This window comes from Conger conger, chromosome 8, assembly GCF_963514075.1.
Source record: "Conger conger chromosome 8, fConCon1.1, whole genome shotgun sequence".
Taxonomy (NCBI): Eukaryota; Metazoa; Chordata; class Actinopteri; order Anguilliformes; family Congridae; genus Conger; species Conger conger.
This window is the reverse complement of record NC_083767.1, coordinates 48847876-48865375: the sequence shown is the minus strand read 5'-3', so window position 1 is coordinate 48865375 and position 17500 is coordinate 48847876. Positions and strand designations below refer to the sequence as shown.

The 17500-nt window shown below is 48.4% G+C and overlaps 1 protein-coding gene across 1 annotated transcript in view; it reads left to right on the top strand.

Moving 5' to 3' along the window:
- The window catches only part of reln (reelin), a 134679-nt gene that overhangs the window by 55561 nt on the left and 61618 nt on the right, over positions 1–17500 (top strand). Inside the window, exon 3 of the mRNA XM_061252696.1 lies at positions 2707–2842. Coding sequence (XP_061108680.1) covers positions 2707–2842 — 136 coding nt within the window. The remainder of the gene's footprint in view (positions 1–2706; positions 2843–17500) is intronic.

Sequence of the window (17500 nt, the reverse complement as noted above, 5' to 3'; positions counted from 1 at the left end):
AGAGCCGGCGGTATGGAGCTACGCCTGCTGGATCAGCCCTCTGCCAGCGCACCAGCCCCCAGATGGACCCGGACGTCTCAACACTGATAAAAGTGACTGTTTTAACAAGCCTTTTAGGGCCAGTTTCACAGACGCAGATTAAGCTTTGTCTGAGACTAAATTCAGTTTTCAATGGAAATTCTACTTAACAAACTCAGTTTAGTCCAGGAAGATTAATTTATGTCTGTGAAACTGGCCCTTAGTCTTGTAATAAGATCTTTTTCCCCCCTCTCATGTAGAAAACATTAACTTGTTTTAAGTTAACGTTTGCTTGACAAGTCAAATTTTCTTATTCCATTATCAAATCTAGAAATGAGTCAAACTGTCTTACCTCATTGGAAATTTTCATCTTATTTAGCAAAAAAAGTAAAATAAATAAGATTTTACGTCTCAATATAAGACTGGAATACTTGTTGTTTCTTGTTAGTTTTTGCAGTGAAAGGCTTGTTCCAGCCCTGTTGAGCTGATGGGGATGAAGGAGGGGGTATTTCTGGGCGCTTTATAAGAGGCTCAGAGAGAGGGAGCGGGGCGGGAGCGATGGGCGTTCGGGGAGGGGGGCGGTTCGCTCTCGGACCGAGATGAAAAGGCGGAAACATTAATATTTTGCGTGCGGCGAATGCTTAAATTGTGCGCCGGGGCCCCTGTGACATTATTACTCCCATCATTACTGCGTAATGAAAAAACGGATTGTGTGACAGGGCCGGCTGAGATGCATGATGTAATTACACTGATGGAATCATCGCGCCACATTACCAACCATTAATAAGACCGCTGTTACTCTCTGCTGTTTCATTCAGGGAATAGGCAGGGATGGAGGGAGGGTGTGTGTGTGTGTGTGTGTGTGTGTGTGTGCCTGTGTGTGGGGTGAGTGTTAGCACTCAGGGGAGAGGGTTACTGGTCCCCAGTGTGTTGTAATGTGAGGCCCAGCGCAGTGATGATTGCTGTTAGACTGATACAGAGCAGCAGCCCATCCATCACCCTGTCCCCCCGCTGTCTGCTGCTGTCTCAACACGCCCTACACGCACACACACACACACACACACCCTATACCCTCCCCTACACAGCCCATACACACACACAAACACACACACACACCCTATACCCTCCCCTACACAGCCCATACACACACACACACACACACACACCCTATACCCTCCCCTACACAGCCCATACACACACACACACACACACACACCCTATACCCTCCCCTACACAGCCCATACACACACACACACACACACACACACACACACCCTATACCCTACCCTGCCCCCCGCAGCCCATACACACATACACACACACCCTATACCCTGCCCTGCCCTCTTCAGCCCATACACATACACCCACACACACACACACACACCCTATACCCTGCCCTGCCCCCTTCAGCCCATACACACACACACCTCCTATACCCTGCCCTGCCCCCTTCAGCCCATACACACACACACACACACACACTATACCCTCCCCTGCCCCCTTCAGCCCATACACACACACACACACACACACACCCTATACCCTCCCCTGCCCCCTTCAGCCCATACACACACACACACACACCCTATACCCTACACTCACACACGCACACACACACACACACGCAGCAACCTAACCCCCTCCCCCACACACACACATGCATACACACCCAAACCTAACCACCACACATACAAACGCACCTCTCACTGTGTTGGAATTTCAAAATCCTACGAAGCTTCTCAAAGTCTGTGGTGTATACTGTAGCAGAATTGACCAGTACAATAGCAGGGAAAGTAGACTTTTGAAAAGCACATCCATAAACAGGCTGGTTTTTTCCACCAGCCTTTCTGAAGGGCCACAGATTCAGTTCCAGCTCCTTTCGGAAGCGGCCCCAGGGTCAGGCCCCCTGTGAGGTTTTAGCCTATTTATGGGCGAGCGGCATTTTTCTTTTTCCTCTGTAAACCCTTTTTGTCTTTGTGTGTCTTTGTTTGTGTCTTTCCCTCACTTGATACGGCCTTTTGATTTCGCTTTCTGTACTCCAAAGCCAAACTGACCCTCTTCTCTATTTGTAAGCAGCACTGTCAGTCCATTTTATGATTATTGTGCTGGAAATCTACTGTGCAGTCCGTAATTATTTGGACAATGGTACAACTTCTACAATTTCTGCTCTGTGCTCCAGCACATTGGATTTGAAATCAAACAATGAATATCAGGTTCAAGTGCAGATACTCACCTTTAATTTGAAGAATTACCGGGGGAATTTACAGGAGCAATTTTCATGTAGGAATCACCCCACATTTTTGGGGACCAAAAGTAATTGGACAGTAATTTTGGTTTGTTGTTTTCTTTTTTTGTTGTTGTTGCTTTTAACAGGGCGGCCTATAGCGTAGTGGTTAACGTATGTGACTGGGACACGCAAGGTCGGTGGTTTGATCCCTGGTGTAGCCACAATAAGATCCGCACAGCCGTTGGGCCCTTGAACAAGCCCCTTAACCCTGCATTGCTCCAGGGGAGGATTGTCTCCTGCTTAGTCTAATCAACTGTACGTCGCTCTGGATAAGAGCGTCTGCCAAATGCCAGTAATATAATATAATGCTTTTGGTTTTGCCGAATGGCTGTACAGTATGTATTGTACAATAAAGGTGTGTTAAGACTCTCCCTCTCTCTCTCTCTCTCTCCGTCTCTCAGGGGTGATGTCGGAGCGGCAGTTTGGGACCCAGTTTGTGTGCAGTGTGGTGGCGTCCCACGTCAGCCACCTGCCCTCCACCAGCCTCAGCTTCGTCTGGATCGCCCCCCCGCCCGGCACCGGCTGCGTCAACTTCCTGTGAGTCTCACAGCTGAGGGGACATGTGCGCATGCGTGTGTGTGTCTGTGTCTGTGTTTGTGCACACGCGTGTGTGTGTTAGACAGAGAGAGAGAGAGAGAGAGAGGGGATGTGTGGACACGCATGTGTGTCTGTGTGTGTTAGACAGACAGAGAGAGAGAGAGAGAGAGAGAGAGAGAGGATGTGTGTGCATGCGTGTGTGCCTGTGTGTGTTAGACAGAGAGAGAGAGAGAGAGGACGTGTGACAGGATAAGAGGGTACAGTCTGCTTTTGGTGAAAGACTTAATACTATCTGCACAAACAAACTTTATTGTCAATGAAAGGCAAAAAAAAGAACTGAGCCACCCACATGTCCTTAGGCTCATTGTTATGGTCTAACCACTGGCCAGACGCAACATGGAGTCACGGTAGGCCTAAATGCCAGGCAGAACAATAATATTTATTCCACTGACTAAGTGCTTGTGGTGACGCTGTAGCCAACAACCGTAGGAGCCCAGGCACAGAGTGAGGGAGAGGGAGCCCACAGGTAGAGGTCAGAGCATAGGGTCAGAGCCACTATATCACTCCTTCCCACAGGTGTTGAGAGTTGTGAATTAGAGCATTGCTCCTCCCAGCCACTGCTTACAGCTGCAGGTAAACAACAATGAAGCTAGGGAGGCTGGGACATTTATTACTATCAGAGCTGTTCTCTGTCACCTTGAGTACCCTAGAACAGTGACCGCTGCTTTGCCCCTGCGTGGTTACTCTACTCTGTCCCCTGAGACGCTCCCGGAAAAGGGGGTGGGAGCGGCAACCCCCTGGTGTCCGGTTCGAGCAGTCTGCTGGCAGAGGGAGCTCTGGGGACAGGAAGTAAAGAGTGTGTGGTGGGGCGGGGCAGGTTTGGGCTGAGAGACGGTGACGTTTCACCTTGCCTTGACCTCCCTCCACACACACACACACACACACACACACCACAACAGAGCTGCTGACTTCATCCAGATGAAGAGCCAATGAGGAACAGGAAAGGGGTTTGGGAAGTCTGAGGTAATAGTAGGAGGGGGCGGATGTTACAGAAGTGGGCGGTGCTGGCGGATTTATTGCCCTCTCGAGGAACGGAAGAGCGGACAGACAGCCGACCCCAGTGTGGCAGATATTCCTCACGTGTGTGTGTTTGTGTGAGTGTGTCTCTGCGTGTGTGTCTGTTTGTGTGTGTGTGTGTGTGTGTGTGTGTGTTTGTGTGTGTGCCTCTGTGTGTGTGCACGCATACTTTCCCATTCCCTCTGGAAACCCGTGACTGTTCAGTCCGCCCCCGCCTGTTCTCCTCAGGCCTGCGTGTTCCCTTCCATTCGGCGCTGCGCTGGCGTGTGGGAAATGGCTGCTGTCGTTTCCGTCGCCCGGGGCCGCTACAGTGGCTGACCGGCGCTCCCTCTGGGCCGCGCTAGCGTCATGTGCTCTCAGGGGGGCGCTGTGCTCCAGGCAGACGGGTAGCGTGGGGGCAACAGGCTGGGGCGGCAGATTACCAATGCACAGGGGCAATGCCAAACCGCCCCCCCCTTCCCCAACGCCATGGTGACCAGGCCAGAGGGGGTGTTACTGGAGCTCTGTGGGCCGTTACTGCAGAAGGGCCGTCCTGGGACGGGTGATTTCCGGCTGTAATGGGGGCGCTCCTCGCCCAGGCCGTCTGCTGCACCACTGAAGGTCACCACCGCGGGACAGCTGGGCATCTGTCTGGGTTTTTAAAGCTTGTTACTGCTCAAATGTGTGTTTCTCTCACTCTGTCTCTCTCACTCTCACTCTCTCTCTGCGGAAGGAGTTTTTGTGGTAACACTTAATTTTGTTTTGTGGATTTCTGTTGTGCTTAATGGTTTTTATGTCCTCCTTGTTGATATATACATGTTTTTATTTACAGCTCCTAAATATGATACCTTAATGAAGCTAAAGAACATCTCTTACCGTCTCTCCCTCTCCCTCTTAACTTATTCATTTTATACAAAACAAAATCATTAAGTGCTCCCAACAAATGAAAAAATGAAGAAAGGATAATTAAGCTCATATCTTTTAATCTTTTCTCCATCTCTCTCTCTCCCCCTTTTCTCTTGTTTCTGTCGGTCCCTCTCTCTGCTCGCGTGTGATTTACACACAAGCAGCAGCGATCTGTCAAAATGCAATTAGCAGCTGTAGCTGACACAAAGTCAAAGTCATCCCGCAAAGTCACCCACACGAACCCCACAGGGGGGGCCGGGACCCCCCAGCTCCTGCGGTCCCTGGGCCAGGGGTGGGACAGGGGGGTCAGTTAGAGGGTCGTAAGGGCAGCGGAGGGCTGGCTGCCCTCTGTGACATACTTTACGTCACACACTGTCCATACTGGCCTGCTGTCCATCCATGACATTTTTTTTTACATTACATTGCAGTTATTTAGCTGACACTTTTATCCAATGCGACTTGTCGTTGATTAGACTAAGCAGGGGACAATCCCCTGGAGCAATGCAGGGTTAAGGGCCCTGCTGAAGGGCCTGACGGCTGTGCGGGTCTTACGGCACGCCTGTGGCCCACGTAGACCCCTCCGCCCACAGCACGACTCGGCCTGGATCCAGCTCCCTGTGCGGTGAGCGTGGAGGGGCAGAGCCGCGGCAGTTGGCGGGAACAGCGCCCCCTGGTGTGTGCCCGCTCTCGGCGGCGTAGTCGAGCCGCCAGGGCAGCGACGGGTGAACTCTGGGAGCTGGGAACAGTTATGCCTGAGAGCCCCCGGCCCAGACGCTACAGGTCACAGCTCCCGTCTGGAGCAGCGGCCCCCCCGCCCGTTTAGGGGTAGGGGGGGGGGGGGTGACAGCGAGCGAGCCCCCTGTCTGACAGGCTGGTATTGTCCCTGTCCTCAGCCCTGCCCCGTCACCACATCCCCCTGCAAAGGTCCTGGCAGCCTGCCTGTGGCAGTTTGTCACTGTGGAGCTGTCCGGTGCCACGATCTGTCACTTTCAGAGCGTGTATCTGAGGATGCTGTTTGTCACATTGAGAGCCGTTTCCTGATTGGGCCCTGTGGAACCCGGGCGTCTGGGGACTCTCAAGGTCCAGCAGCAAGGTAGAGCCCCGCCCATATCAGCTTATAATCCCGGCTCTCACTGTGACTCTCGAACACACTGTCTGTCTCTCAAACACAGGCGTACACTCATACAAGTGCACATTTATACCGTTTCTCTGTCTGTCTCTCACACAAGACTTACACTCTTGGTTGAACATATCTTGGTGAGGGGTTGTGCAGGGATATATTTATGAATGGAACATCATTTCTGCTTCTTACATAGAAAATAGAGAAAATCATATATATAACTTACATAAACACTTTTTTACCTTCATGAACATGCACCCGGTTCATATTCAAAATTTGAGTGATAGAAGCTTCTCCAGGGGTTTTTCCGGAGGGTTTTGTTTTTTTATTTAGCATACCTGCCTGCGTTCATGAGCTAGGTGTCGTCTGAAAGCTCACGGCGATGTCAGAAAGTAATTACAGCTGCAATGCAATTAATTTTGGCATTGTGAAATTACAGTGTGAAGTTGCGCTTTAGCTGGCGGGTGTGGTGGTGGGCGGTAAGGAGTTAGGCGCAGGGACCCTGGAATATGCGTTAGGGAATAGAGAGAAGGTCTCGGGAAGGCACAGGCATACCCAGGACCTGCATCACTTCCTGTCTGTCATCTAATACCTGTGTCTTTAATAAGAAACGCAGAACTGTGGGAGAAGTGTGGCGCACTTGACTGAGTACCGATGAATCTATCTGGGTGTATATTTACTCTGTAAGAGTTGATCTAACTCTGTGTGGCAATGGGCTCATTGCTCTTACACACACAGTAGCAAGGCCAAGCTGCTCCAGCTGTATAAATGAATGATGCCCACACTGTGTGTTAGCTGCCTTGGACATAAGCGTCTGCTAATCCCTTCATTAATAACACCGCTGGCAGTACTGTGCCCAAACACTGACCGATCCGTGGTGCTGCTCCTGGACGGAGAGGCTGAGGTGATGAGGGCTGAGCTGCAGTAGTACTGGATGCCTGTAGGGGGCGCAGCTGAGCACTCTCTCCCTGCACAGTGAATAAAAGCCTCCGTCTTGGAGCCCCCCCACCCAGCCGAGCTCACATTGCAGCCCCCACCCAGCTGAAATTAGTGCATGTGACGGCCCGCAGAGGTGAAAATCCTCAACCGCGCTGACGGGGGGGCTCTTTACAAAGGCGCCTTGATGTGTTTCTGCTTTTATCCGATCCCACAGCCCCGGGACATTCTGCTGCTGCTGTGCATGTGCATACGTGTGTGTGTGTGTGTGCATGTGTGTGTGCTTGATGTGTGTGTGTGTGTGTGTGTGTGTGTGTGTGGCTGAGTGTGTATAAGTGTGTGGGAGTGTTTGTGGAGGAGGGGAAGGTTTGAGGCCGTGGGGTGGGGGTTGTTATGAATATAAATGCAGTCAAAGAGCAGCAGTAGTGTGGATGCTGAAGAGCAGCAGTAGTGTGGATGCTGAAGAGCAGCAGTAGTGTGGATGCTGAAGAGCAGCAGTAGTTTTGATGCTGGAAGAGCAGCAGTAGTGTGGATGCTGAAGAGCAGCAGTAGTGTGGATGCTGAAGAGCAGCAGTAGTGTGGATGCTGAGAGAGCAGCAGTAGTGTGGATGCTGAGAGAGCAGCAGTAGTGTGGATGCCGAGAGAGCAGCAGTAATGTGGATGCTGAGAGAGCAGCAGTAGTGTGGATGCTGAAGAGCAGCGGTAGTGTGGATGCTGAGAGAGCAGCAGTAGTTTTGATGCTGAAAGAGCAGCAGTAGTGTGGATGCTGAAGAGCAGCAGTAGTGTGGATGCTGAGAGAGCAGCAGTAGTGTGGATGCCGAGAGAGCAGCAGTAGTGTGGATGCTGAAGAGCAACATTAGTGTGGATGCTGAAGAGCAGCAGTACTGTGGATGCTGAGAGAGCAGCAGTAGTGTGGATGCTGAAGAGCAGCAGTAGTGTGGATGCTGAGAGAGCAGCAGTAGTGTGGATGCTGAAGAGCAGCAGTAGTGTGGATGCTGAGAGAGCAGCAGTAGTGTGGATGCCGAGAGAGCAGCAGTAATGTGGATGCTGAGAGAGCAGCAGTAGTGTGGATGCTGAAGAGCAGCAGTAGTGTGGATGCTGAAGAGCAGCAGTAGTGTGGATGCTGAAGAGCAGCAGTAGTGTGGATGCTGAGAGAGCAGCAGTAGTTTTGATGCTGAAAGAGCAGTGGTAGTTTTGATGCTGTTTTTATTTGGGTGTTTTGTTGTGCCTTGTGTTCCCCCATGGAGCTGAAGCATCTGCTGAGGAGGAGATTGCTTTAATTATGAGCTCTGTTCTGTGTTCTCCCCTTCCTAAGAGCTCCCCAAAGAGAAGGGGAATGTGTGTGTGTGGATTTGCGTGTGTGTGTGTGTGTGTGTGTGTGTGTGTGTGGGTGGTATATATATATGTGTGTTTGTGTGTGTGTTTGAATATTCAGTTGTGCATCTGTGGGTTTGTGTGTGTGTGTGTGTGTGTGTGTGTGTGTGTGTGTGTGTGTGTGTGTGTGTATATATATGTGTTTATGTGTGTGGTTGAATATGCAGTTGTGCTTCTGCGGGTTCATCTTGTTAGGCGTAATTGAATAGCGCCGGGCGGCGCTCTGTAATTACCAGCGCCGCTCATTTGAGCTCCATCTGCTCGGGAGTGGGGCTGCCGCAGTGCTACTGCGCTGGGAGTCAGCTTGGGCCCCGAACCACGCTGCTGCTCTCCCATCGCCCGCCAGCCTGCCGCGGAGAGAGCTCCATCCTCCCCATTCACCACCCAGAGAGAGAGCTCCATCCTCCCCATTCACCACCCAGAGAGAGAGCTCCATCCTCCCCATTCACCGCCCAGAGAGAGAGCTCCATCCTCCCCATTCACCACCCAGAGAGAGAGCTCCATCCTCCCAATTCACCACCCAGAGAGAGAGCTCCGTCCTCCCCATTCACCACCCAGAGAGAGAGCTCCATCCTCCCCATTCACCACCCAGCGACAGAGAGCTCCATCCTCCCCATTCACCACCCAGAGGGAGAGCTCCATCCTCCCCATTCACCACCCAGAGAGAGAGCTCCATCCTCCCCATTCACCACCCAGAGAGAGAGCTCCATCCTCCCCATTCACCACCCAGAGAGAGAGAGCTCCATCCTCCCCATTCACCACCCAGAGAGAGAGCTCCGTCCTCCCCATTCACCACCCAGAGAGAGAGCTCCATCCTCCCCATTCACCACCCAGAGAGAGAGCTCCATCCTCCCCATTCACCACCCAGAGAGAGAGCTCCATCCTCCCCATTCACCACCCAGAGGGAGAGCTCCATCCTCCCCATTCACCACCCAGAGAGAGAGCTCCATCCTCCCCATTCACCACCCAGAGAGAGAGCTCCATCCTCCCCATTCACCACCCAGAGAGAGAGCTCCATCCTCCCCATTCACCACCCAGAGAGAGCTCCATCCTCCCCATTCACCACCCAGAGAGAGAGCTCCATCCTCCCCATTCACCACCCAGAGAGAGCTCCATCCTCCCCATTCTCCACCCAGAGAGAGAGCTCCATCCTCCCCATTCACCACCCAGAGAGAGAGCTCCATCCTCCCCATTCACCACCCAGAGAGAGAGCTCCATCCTCCCCATTCACCACCCAGAGAGAGAGCTCCATCCTCCCCATTCACCACCCAGAGAGAGAGCTCCATCCTCCCCATTCACCACCCACAGAGAGAGCTCCATCCTGCACATTCACCGCCCAGAGAGAGAGCTCCATCCTCCCCATTCACCACCCAGAGAGAGAGCTCCATCCTCCCCATTCACCACCCAGAGAGAGAGCTCCATCCTCCCCATTCACCACCCAGAGACAGAGATCCATCCTCCCCATTCACCACCCAGAGAGAGAGCTCCATCCTCCCCATTCACCACCCAGAGAGAGAGCTCCATCCTCCCCATACACCACCCAGAGAGAGAGCTCCGTCCTTATTCATCCACATCTTATTCTCTAATGTTAGAGTAAACATTGATTTGACTCTTATTCCAGCCCATAGAGAGGGTGTAGATTGACCGTATAGGTATGTAGATTGTAGTAATTTCAATATAATAATTTCAATAACTTCAATTCATCTCCAAAAACGTTGAAGTGGGTATTGAGAGGGTATTGAATATAGTCATTCAGTTCTTACTCATAGAACATGTCATAGTTGCTCATGAGGCAAAGAAAAAGAATGAGTCTGGAGCTTCTTTGGCATACAGTAGGGTATCCCGGTTATAGTGGATGATAGCCCAAATGGCTAATGGCCTGAATGGGTGCCGTCTGTTTGAATCCCAGGTGGGCTGCTGTGGTTCGCCTGGGAAATAAATTCCTTCAGTAAATATCCATCTGCTCAAACTGATGTGTAAGTGACCCTGGATAAAGAGTTCTGCTATGCAAATAACTAATGTAAAGAGCCTGAGAGAGGCTGATGGATCTGACATTACAGTCCAGGAAAGTATTCTCCTCTGCAGGGAGGTGTCTGTGTTTAATATAAGCACCCTGTCAATTAATTCCCAAACTCTCGCCTTCCCTGGGATGAAAGTAGGCGGAGACCTCCAGCATGTGTCACGGTGTGACAGGTTAAATGTCACTCGCAATGAGGCACTGCATCACATCGAAAGGTCAGAGGTCGCCACAGCAAGGTTGACAAGCGACCTTCCGTACGGCCCCAGTGCGCTCCGAGTCGCGTAGCCGCCGACGGCCTGATTGATTTCACCCTGACCGACGAGCCGGCGGTCTGAAATCAGCGTGACACGCCGAAATGAGGTGCATGACTCATTCCGCCATCATTTCTGTGTCTGTATGTCAGTGGCCCTAATGCATTCTGGGAATGAGGGTGCAGCCTCCCTCCCCCCCCTCGTGAGTGATGTTCCGTCAGGGTCGGCTCCGTTCCTGCGGGGCGGTTTATCGTTTTGGTTTATTCATCTGTGGAGATTCTGCCGTCCCTGACCAGCCCCCCACCCCCCGCTTCTCCTAGACTGACCACACTTTATTCCTATTAACTGTCACCGGGAAAAAATAATGCCTTCTCTTGCCAGCATTTTTGCTGGACATATTTTCCACGTCCTCTTCCTGAATGGCTCACTGGATCATTCTGTTACAGTCCTCCTGTGGTTGGAAATGTGAGTTATACCCGTCCTCTTGGCTTGAATGTGACACGGACACAGCTTGGCTGTTTCACTCCAAATACTGTGATCTGGACCTTTCCTCAGGTTTCCGTGTCAGTCTCCTGCTGTAGTACAGAAAATTCACCGAAGCAGCGTCTGCCTTAAAGTGCAACTCTCATTACAAACCTGGGCCTGCGTGTTCAAATCCCAGATAGAAGAGCTTTCTTACACAGTAAATATGTGCCGTACTTGCACAAAAGGATGTAAATGTAAAAGCTCTTGCACTGTGTGGGTTCTCCAGATAAAAGTATTGCAAGCAAACCATTTTGTACACATAGGGCCAGTTTCACAGTCACAGATTAAGCTTAGTCCTGGACTGAATTGAGTTTTGTATGGACAATCTCCATTCAAAATTGAATTTAGTCTAGGATTAATCTGTGTCAGTGAAACTGGCCCTATGTGTGTGAAATGGTTTGCTTGCAATATTTTATCAGTGAAACTGGCCCATAGTCTCACTACAGTCTTACAGTGTCTTTTGTTGTACTTTTTTCTTTTTTACCCACAATGCAATTATTATACAGTGTACGCAGTAAAAATGTTCAATGTTAAATCAATACTGACAGTGTACATATGGTTCCTATTGAACTCATGCGGTATATAGGATACTATAAAGCAGGAAGGCAGGGCATTACATGCCTGTGGTTTTGTGGTGGATGGTGTGAACACAGCAGGTGTTCGGCTGTTGATTACTGGGGTTCTTTGGGGGAAGGGTTGGAAGTGGATGACATGGTAGAATCTGTACGGAATGTCTTTGAGTGAGAATGCGTTTGCTTTGTGTCCTTCCTAATTGTTTCATCGTGATTGAAAAATAGCTGTCAATTTGTGTAGTTCTGGTGCATGAAGATGGTCGCATTCAACCTTGACTTGGAGTGACAGCTGTCACCAGTGTGTTTGGTTTTCATTAGCATTAGAAATGATCTTATCAACAAATTACACTAAAATAACATTTCTATTGATGTCAAAATTAGGTAAAAAGTATTTGCGGTCTCAACGGTATTTCTTTTTTACCGTGTTGCGGTCTGAAAAGGCCTTGTTCTCTTAATTAAGCAGTTAATTGTTCTCGAGGTTGTTTCATTTTCACCTCACATCATGAGTGAGTCTCTCTTTGACCCTACACTAACAAGCAGGTAATTTGCTAACAAGTCCCAAATCCCTCATCTGTGTGTTTGACAAATTTGCATATATTGTTTGAAATCTCAGGCTACTTCGCTTGCAAGCTTTCAATTAATTCTGAATAGGGGCACGTAGTGTAATTAAATTTAATATCGAAGGCAGTGAAATTGTCAGCCGACAGTGGTGAGCACTTATAACAATGCTTGTTTTTTAAAAATCCTTTATTTAACCAGGGGAGGTCCTTTGAGAGCATGCTTCTCTTCCTCAAGGACACCCAGGGAGAGATGCCAGAGAGAGCCGCTGCCAGTGGGAAAGCCAGAGAACAGGGCTAGTTTTTGGGTTCAGGGCCTTGCTCAAGGGCCCAACAGTAGAGTTCTTATTTTTTGCATTCTCTGCGGATGCAAGTCAGCATCCCTACGTGCCCACTGGGGGCTCGAACCAGCGACTCTACAGTCGGCAGTCAAACGACCTAACACCAGGCTGATAAACACCAGAAAATAAACATTCTTCTGCTCCCGAAAGAAAAAAAAAAAGAAAAAAGACAGAGAGGTCTTGGCAAGTTTCCTCACACGGTGATGCCACAGTTCTATAGCCACAGCTGGTACTTAGCACGGGACATAAATCAGGTAATTAGACTGTATTATTTTAAAGGGTAGCTCCAAGTTTGGCAAATGCAGGCTGGTTACTGGAGATAGTCCCTGTCGTAATCCAGCATATTAATCATGATTACCAACAGGGCTGAGTAAGCCGTGTGTGGAAATTAGTTTTTAATCAGTGTCTCCAACACGGCCGTGTCTGGGCAGGTATGAGGGGAGAGGAGAGAGAGCGACCCAGCGCCCACCCCCCCTCCCTTTCCAAAGTGATAAATGTGAGGGATGGGTTCGAGGCTCTGGATAAATAATGTAGAGACCGGATGGCTCATGTAATAGTACGCATGAATCAATCAGTTAATGAAATTTGATGTGATGTAGTATCCTGAGCAGAAGAATTGACACAGGAAGTCACATATTGCATTCCATCTCGACATTTCAGGAGATGCACCTTTTAAGGAGAAAAATATTATAGAAATGGTTTTATATTGTAGGATATGTTTAGCACACTCTATATTATGTTGTAGGATATACTGTTTGTGACTTTATATAGTGGGATATTACATACAGTAAATTAGATTCATTGTGAATTATGATATAGGGAAACATTAAATCCTTGCTCCCGAGGGGTAAAAATGAAAAATGTGTTGATTTTCAACCCTTCTCCCACGGTAAACCTAAGAAATACTTTCTCTTTTTGTGTGCATTTTTGGGTAGAAGCTGAGCTTCAGCAGGTGCTCACAAATTCACAGCATCATTAGTGACTGAAGCTGAAAATAAGAGCCTGAAGCAGATACAGGGTCCAGGGCTAGAGTCTGCTTCCGTGTGTGTGGATACATATTAGCGTGTGTGTGTGTGTGTGTATGTGTGTATGTTTATGTGTGTGTGTGTGTGTGTAGGTTTGTGTTTGTGTGTACGTGTATGTATGTGTATGTTTGTGTGTGTGTGCATGTGTATGTGTATGTGTATATGTGTGTGTGTATGTTTGCGCTTGTGTGTGTGTGTGTTTGTGTGTGTATGTGTGTGTATGTTTGCGTGTGTGTGTGTTTACGTGTGTGTATGTATGTGTATGTTTGTGTGTGTGTGCATGTGTATGTATATGTGTATATGTGTGTGTGTATGTTTGCGGCGCGCGCGCGTGTGTGTGTGTGTATGTTCGTGTGCGTGTGTGGAGGCCACAGGGGAACACAGTCAGTCAGAGATGAGGAGGGAGGGAGGGAGTGTCGTTAGGGCAGAGCTGTCAGGCACACACCAGTGGGGATGTTCACCGTGGACAGAAACATGTAATCAAACGAGCGAGCCGTCCAAAATAATTACTGACTCCGTGTGCCACTGGGACCAAGATAGAGTGACAGGCTGTCCGCGTGCATGCATGTTAGTGTGTGTGTGTGTCTGTGTGTGTGTGTGTGTGTGTGTGTGTGTGTGGTTATGTGACATTTTCTGAGTGTCAGTAAACAAGCCCACTCATCCCCCCTCAGTTTGACAGTGCTCGAGGATTCGGAAAAATGAACTGACCCCGAACGCCCCTACACCCTCCCCCCCTGTCCAACATCCCTCCCCGCTGCACTTCAGCTGGCAGACCTGCGCCCATCACTCCCTCTTTCCCTCTCTCTCACTCCCTCGCTCCCTCTCTCAGATTAATGAGTGGGGAACATTGAGTGATGGCTGTGCTGGAATCACAGGGAGAGAGGGAGGTCTGTTTTGCGGTTTAATTGCTTTTTTTTTTTCAGGGAAAGTCAAATTAGCATTTAGATCTGGCAGTAACAAATGCAGCGTTGATGGCCTCACCTGTGAGTGTCAGCAATGGCAGACGTGCGCACGTCGCTCGGTCACAGATGCACTTTGGGTCCTGACTCGCCTCCTCTTTGTTCAGACTGCAGTGGCAGTGGATTACCCGCTTTTTTGGATGTTTTCTTCATATTCATGCTCCCTCGTTTTCTCTCTCCCCCACTCTCTCTCACTCATTCTCTCTCTCTCTCTCTCTCTCTCTCATTCTTTCTTTCTCTCTCTCTCTCTCTCTCTCTGCCTCTCTCTCTCTCATCTCTCCCCTTCATCTGTAACTGTTTTTCCTGAAACGTATTGGGGTTAACAGCCCAGCAGACCTTTGGTTCTTTCTTCCTTGTTTGACTTTCTTTTGTCGTGCTGAAATGTCTTTTAGCTTCATATTCCAGTCCGCATCTGTGCATCTGTTAATCAAGTTTCTTACTTAATTAAGAATTCTTTGTGTATATAATTATAAATAATGCTTGGCAACCGTCTGATTGTGCGTGTGTCCTTGAGTATGTATGTGTTTGCGTGGGTGTATCCATGAGTGTGTGTGTGTGTATCTGCGAGTGTGTACGTGTATCTGTGTGTGTGTGTGTGTGTGTGTATGCATCTGTGTATCCATGAGTGTGTGTGTGTCTGTGTGTATGTATCTATCTGTATATCCACGAGTGTGTGTGTGTGTGTATCTGTGAGTGTGTGCGTGTATCTGTGTGTGTGTGCGTGTATCTGTGTGTGTGTGTGTGTGTGTATCCATGAGTGTGTGTGTGTGTGTGTATCCGCGAGTGTGTGTGTGTGTGTGTGTGTGTGTATCTGTGCGTCCATGAGTGTGTGTGCATACATCTGTCTGTGAGTAGATGCAGTTGCTTGTGTTATGGGTCCAGTCCTTTTTCTGAAGCTCTGGGCTCCTGTGGTCAGGGAGGTTGTGCTATCTTGTTTGAAAACATGCAACCAGAGATTCTGTTTAGTAAATATTTAAGCATCTTGTTCCTACATGCCCTCCTGCTGTTCATTATGCATTATGTTTTATTCATAAATACCAAACTCAAATTAGTCTTTAACTAGTTCTGAAATATGAATGTAATTATGACTTTTTTCCTCCTCTCTTCCACACCCAATGCACATGAGCTGCTTACTAATTAATGATGGCTGTGTTCATTATTCATGAGTCCAGATGAATGTGTAAATGCCCTGACACCCATAAAAGCCTTGGCCTGTGACTGTGGGAGAACCTGTGAGAGGTGTATGTTTGTGTGTGTGTGTTTGGAGTGTGTATGTGTGTGTGTGTGTGTGTGTGTGTGTGTGTGTGTGTGTGTGTGAGAGAGAGAGAGGAGCAGGAGTTACTCTCCAATGGGAAAATGTTCCGAAGCCACTTTTATTGGCCACTCTTCTATTCTGTGCTTAGCACAGATACTTAGCGGGTAGAGTACATTGACACAAGGCAGCTTTCACAGGTAATATCTTTAAAATCACCATTATTTCAACATTATTTCAACATTATCATCGCTTAAATTGGATAGTAATGTAGCTGCGTATTTATAGAGGGGGATTTAGCTTGAATACACTTTGCTCGAGGTAAGAGAAGCCACAGTTCCCCAGAGGGGAAATCACAGTTTTCACACAAAGCTTTCTGGAACGCTTCTCGTTGCTACACCTTGTCTGCCAGTCACAGGAAGAGCAGGTGATGGCGTTGACAAGGCCGGCCCCGCTCCGTCTTCCGCGCCGCCCGGGAATAAAAACGCGTTTCCGGAACGTGTCCTGCGTCTGCTGGTTTCCTGACACGGAGCGAGCCTGACAGACGGACTCTCAGGTCCCGGCGCATTTGTTTCATTTAGAGAACGCCGTCACAGCAAAGCGTTCGCTCAGAGATTCAGAGCACAGAAGGGACACCGATGCTCTTTTTGTCTTTTCAGAGGAATGGCAGTGTCTCTCAGATGATTCTGTCTGCAGTCCCAGGACCAGTGTTTCGCTTTGTTGTCTGAACAATATTTGGTTGCCGTGTGCAATGCTAAATGTAAAACCCCCATAAGATTTGTCAGGTGGGAATAATGAGTATTGTGTAATGCATTATATGAGATGATACTATGTAGTGTCGCATGGTTAGGCTGTAGGATTTTGTTAAAGGCTTTGAGTTATGCGAGAGGTACATTTGGTGTATGTGTGCATAAGCTGCATATAGCTTGCGGTGTGGTACAATGCAGTAAATCTCTATTTGCATCTTTATTCCAGTTCAGTTTGTTCCGTGTTCTCCAGTGTGTTGTCCAATGCATTATATTTATATGACAAATATGATTTTCACTCTTCAGTGAGACATCCGTGAATATACATAATCAAGTTTCATTCCTGATCTTGACTATATATGTAATCAATAAGTTACTTATAAGATGCTCTGATTGCCATTGCTGTTGGTATTCTGTTCACAAAGATTAAGTTCTTCCATCATTTTGAACTTATTTTAACAAAGTGCAGTTTTGGCTTGTTTCCATTTGTTTTGTTTGAAATTTTCCACAAATTGTTTCAAGTGATTTTGCACTTTCTACTTTTATTGTCTTACTGGATTTACGTAACTATAAAACTGTCATTTATTCAATAAAAATCCACTCTTTTTAATGGGATTATTGCCTATAAAACACTACTTGAATATTAAACAATATTTGTGTGTGAACTAAGGATTAAAAAGAGGAAAAGTCCTGGGTTGTAAATATCATTTGTCATGACATTCATGTCTATCTCTGACATAACATGGCCTTAAGCAGGGCTGTCATCCCTCAGTAAACATTAAATTAACAAATTAAGAATAATTAACCACTTGCAATTATTGTTTGAACATACGAAAAAGAGAGCCTCAGGCACTAAGAATCCCTGGCATAGAGGACATTCAAATGAAGCCATAGCAGTTTCCCATGCCCCGAACCATCTCAAATTTGGTGCGGAGGGGGCGTTTGGTACTAAATGAGTATTTTTGTGACGGGATCAAGGAGAAGCTTGTCTCTGCAGTGGTCCCACCGGTTCCTAACC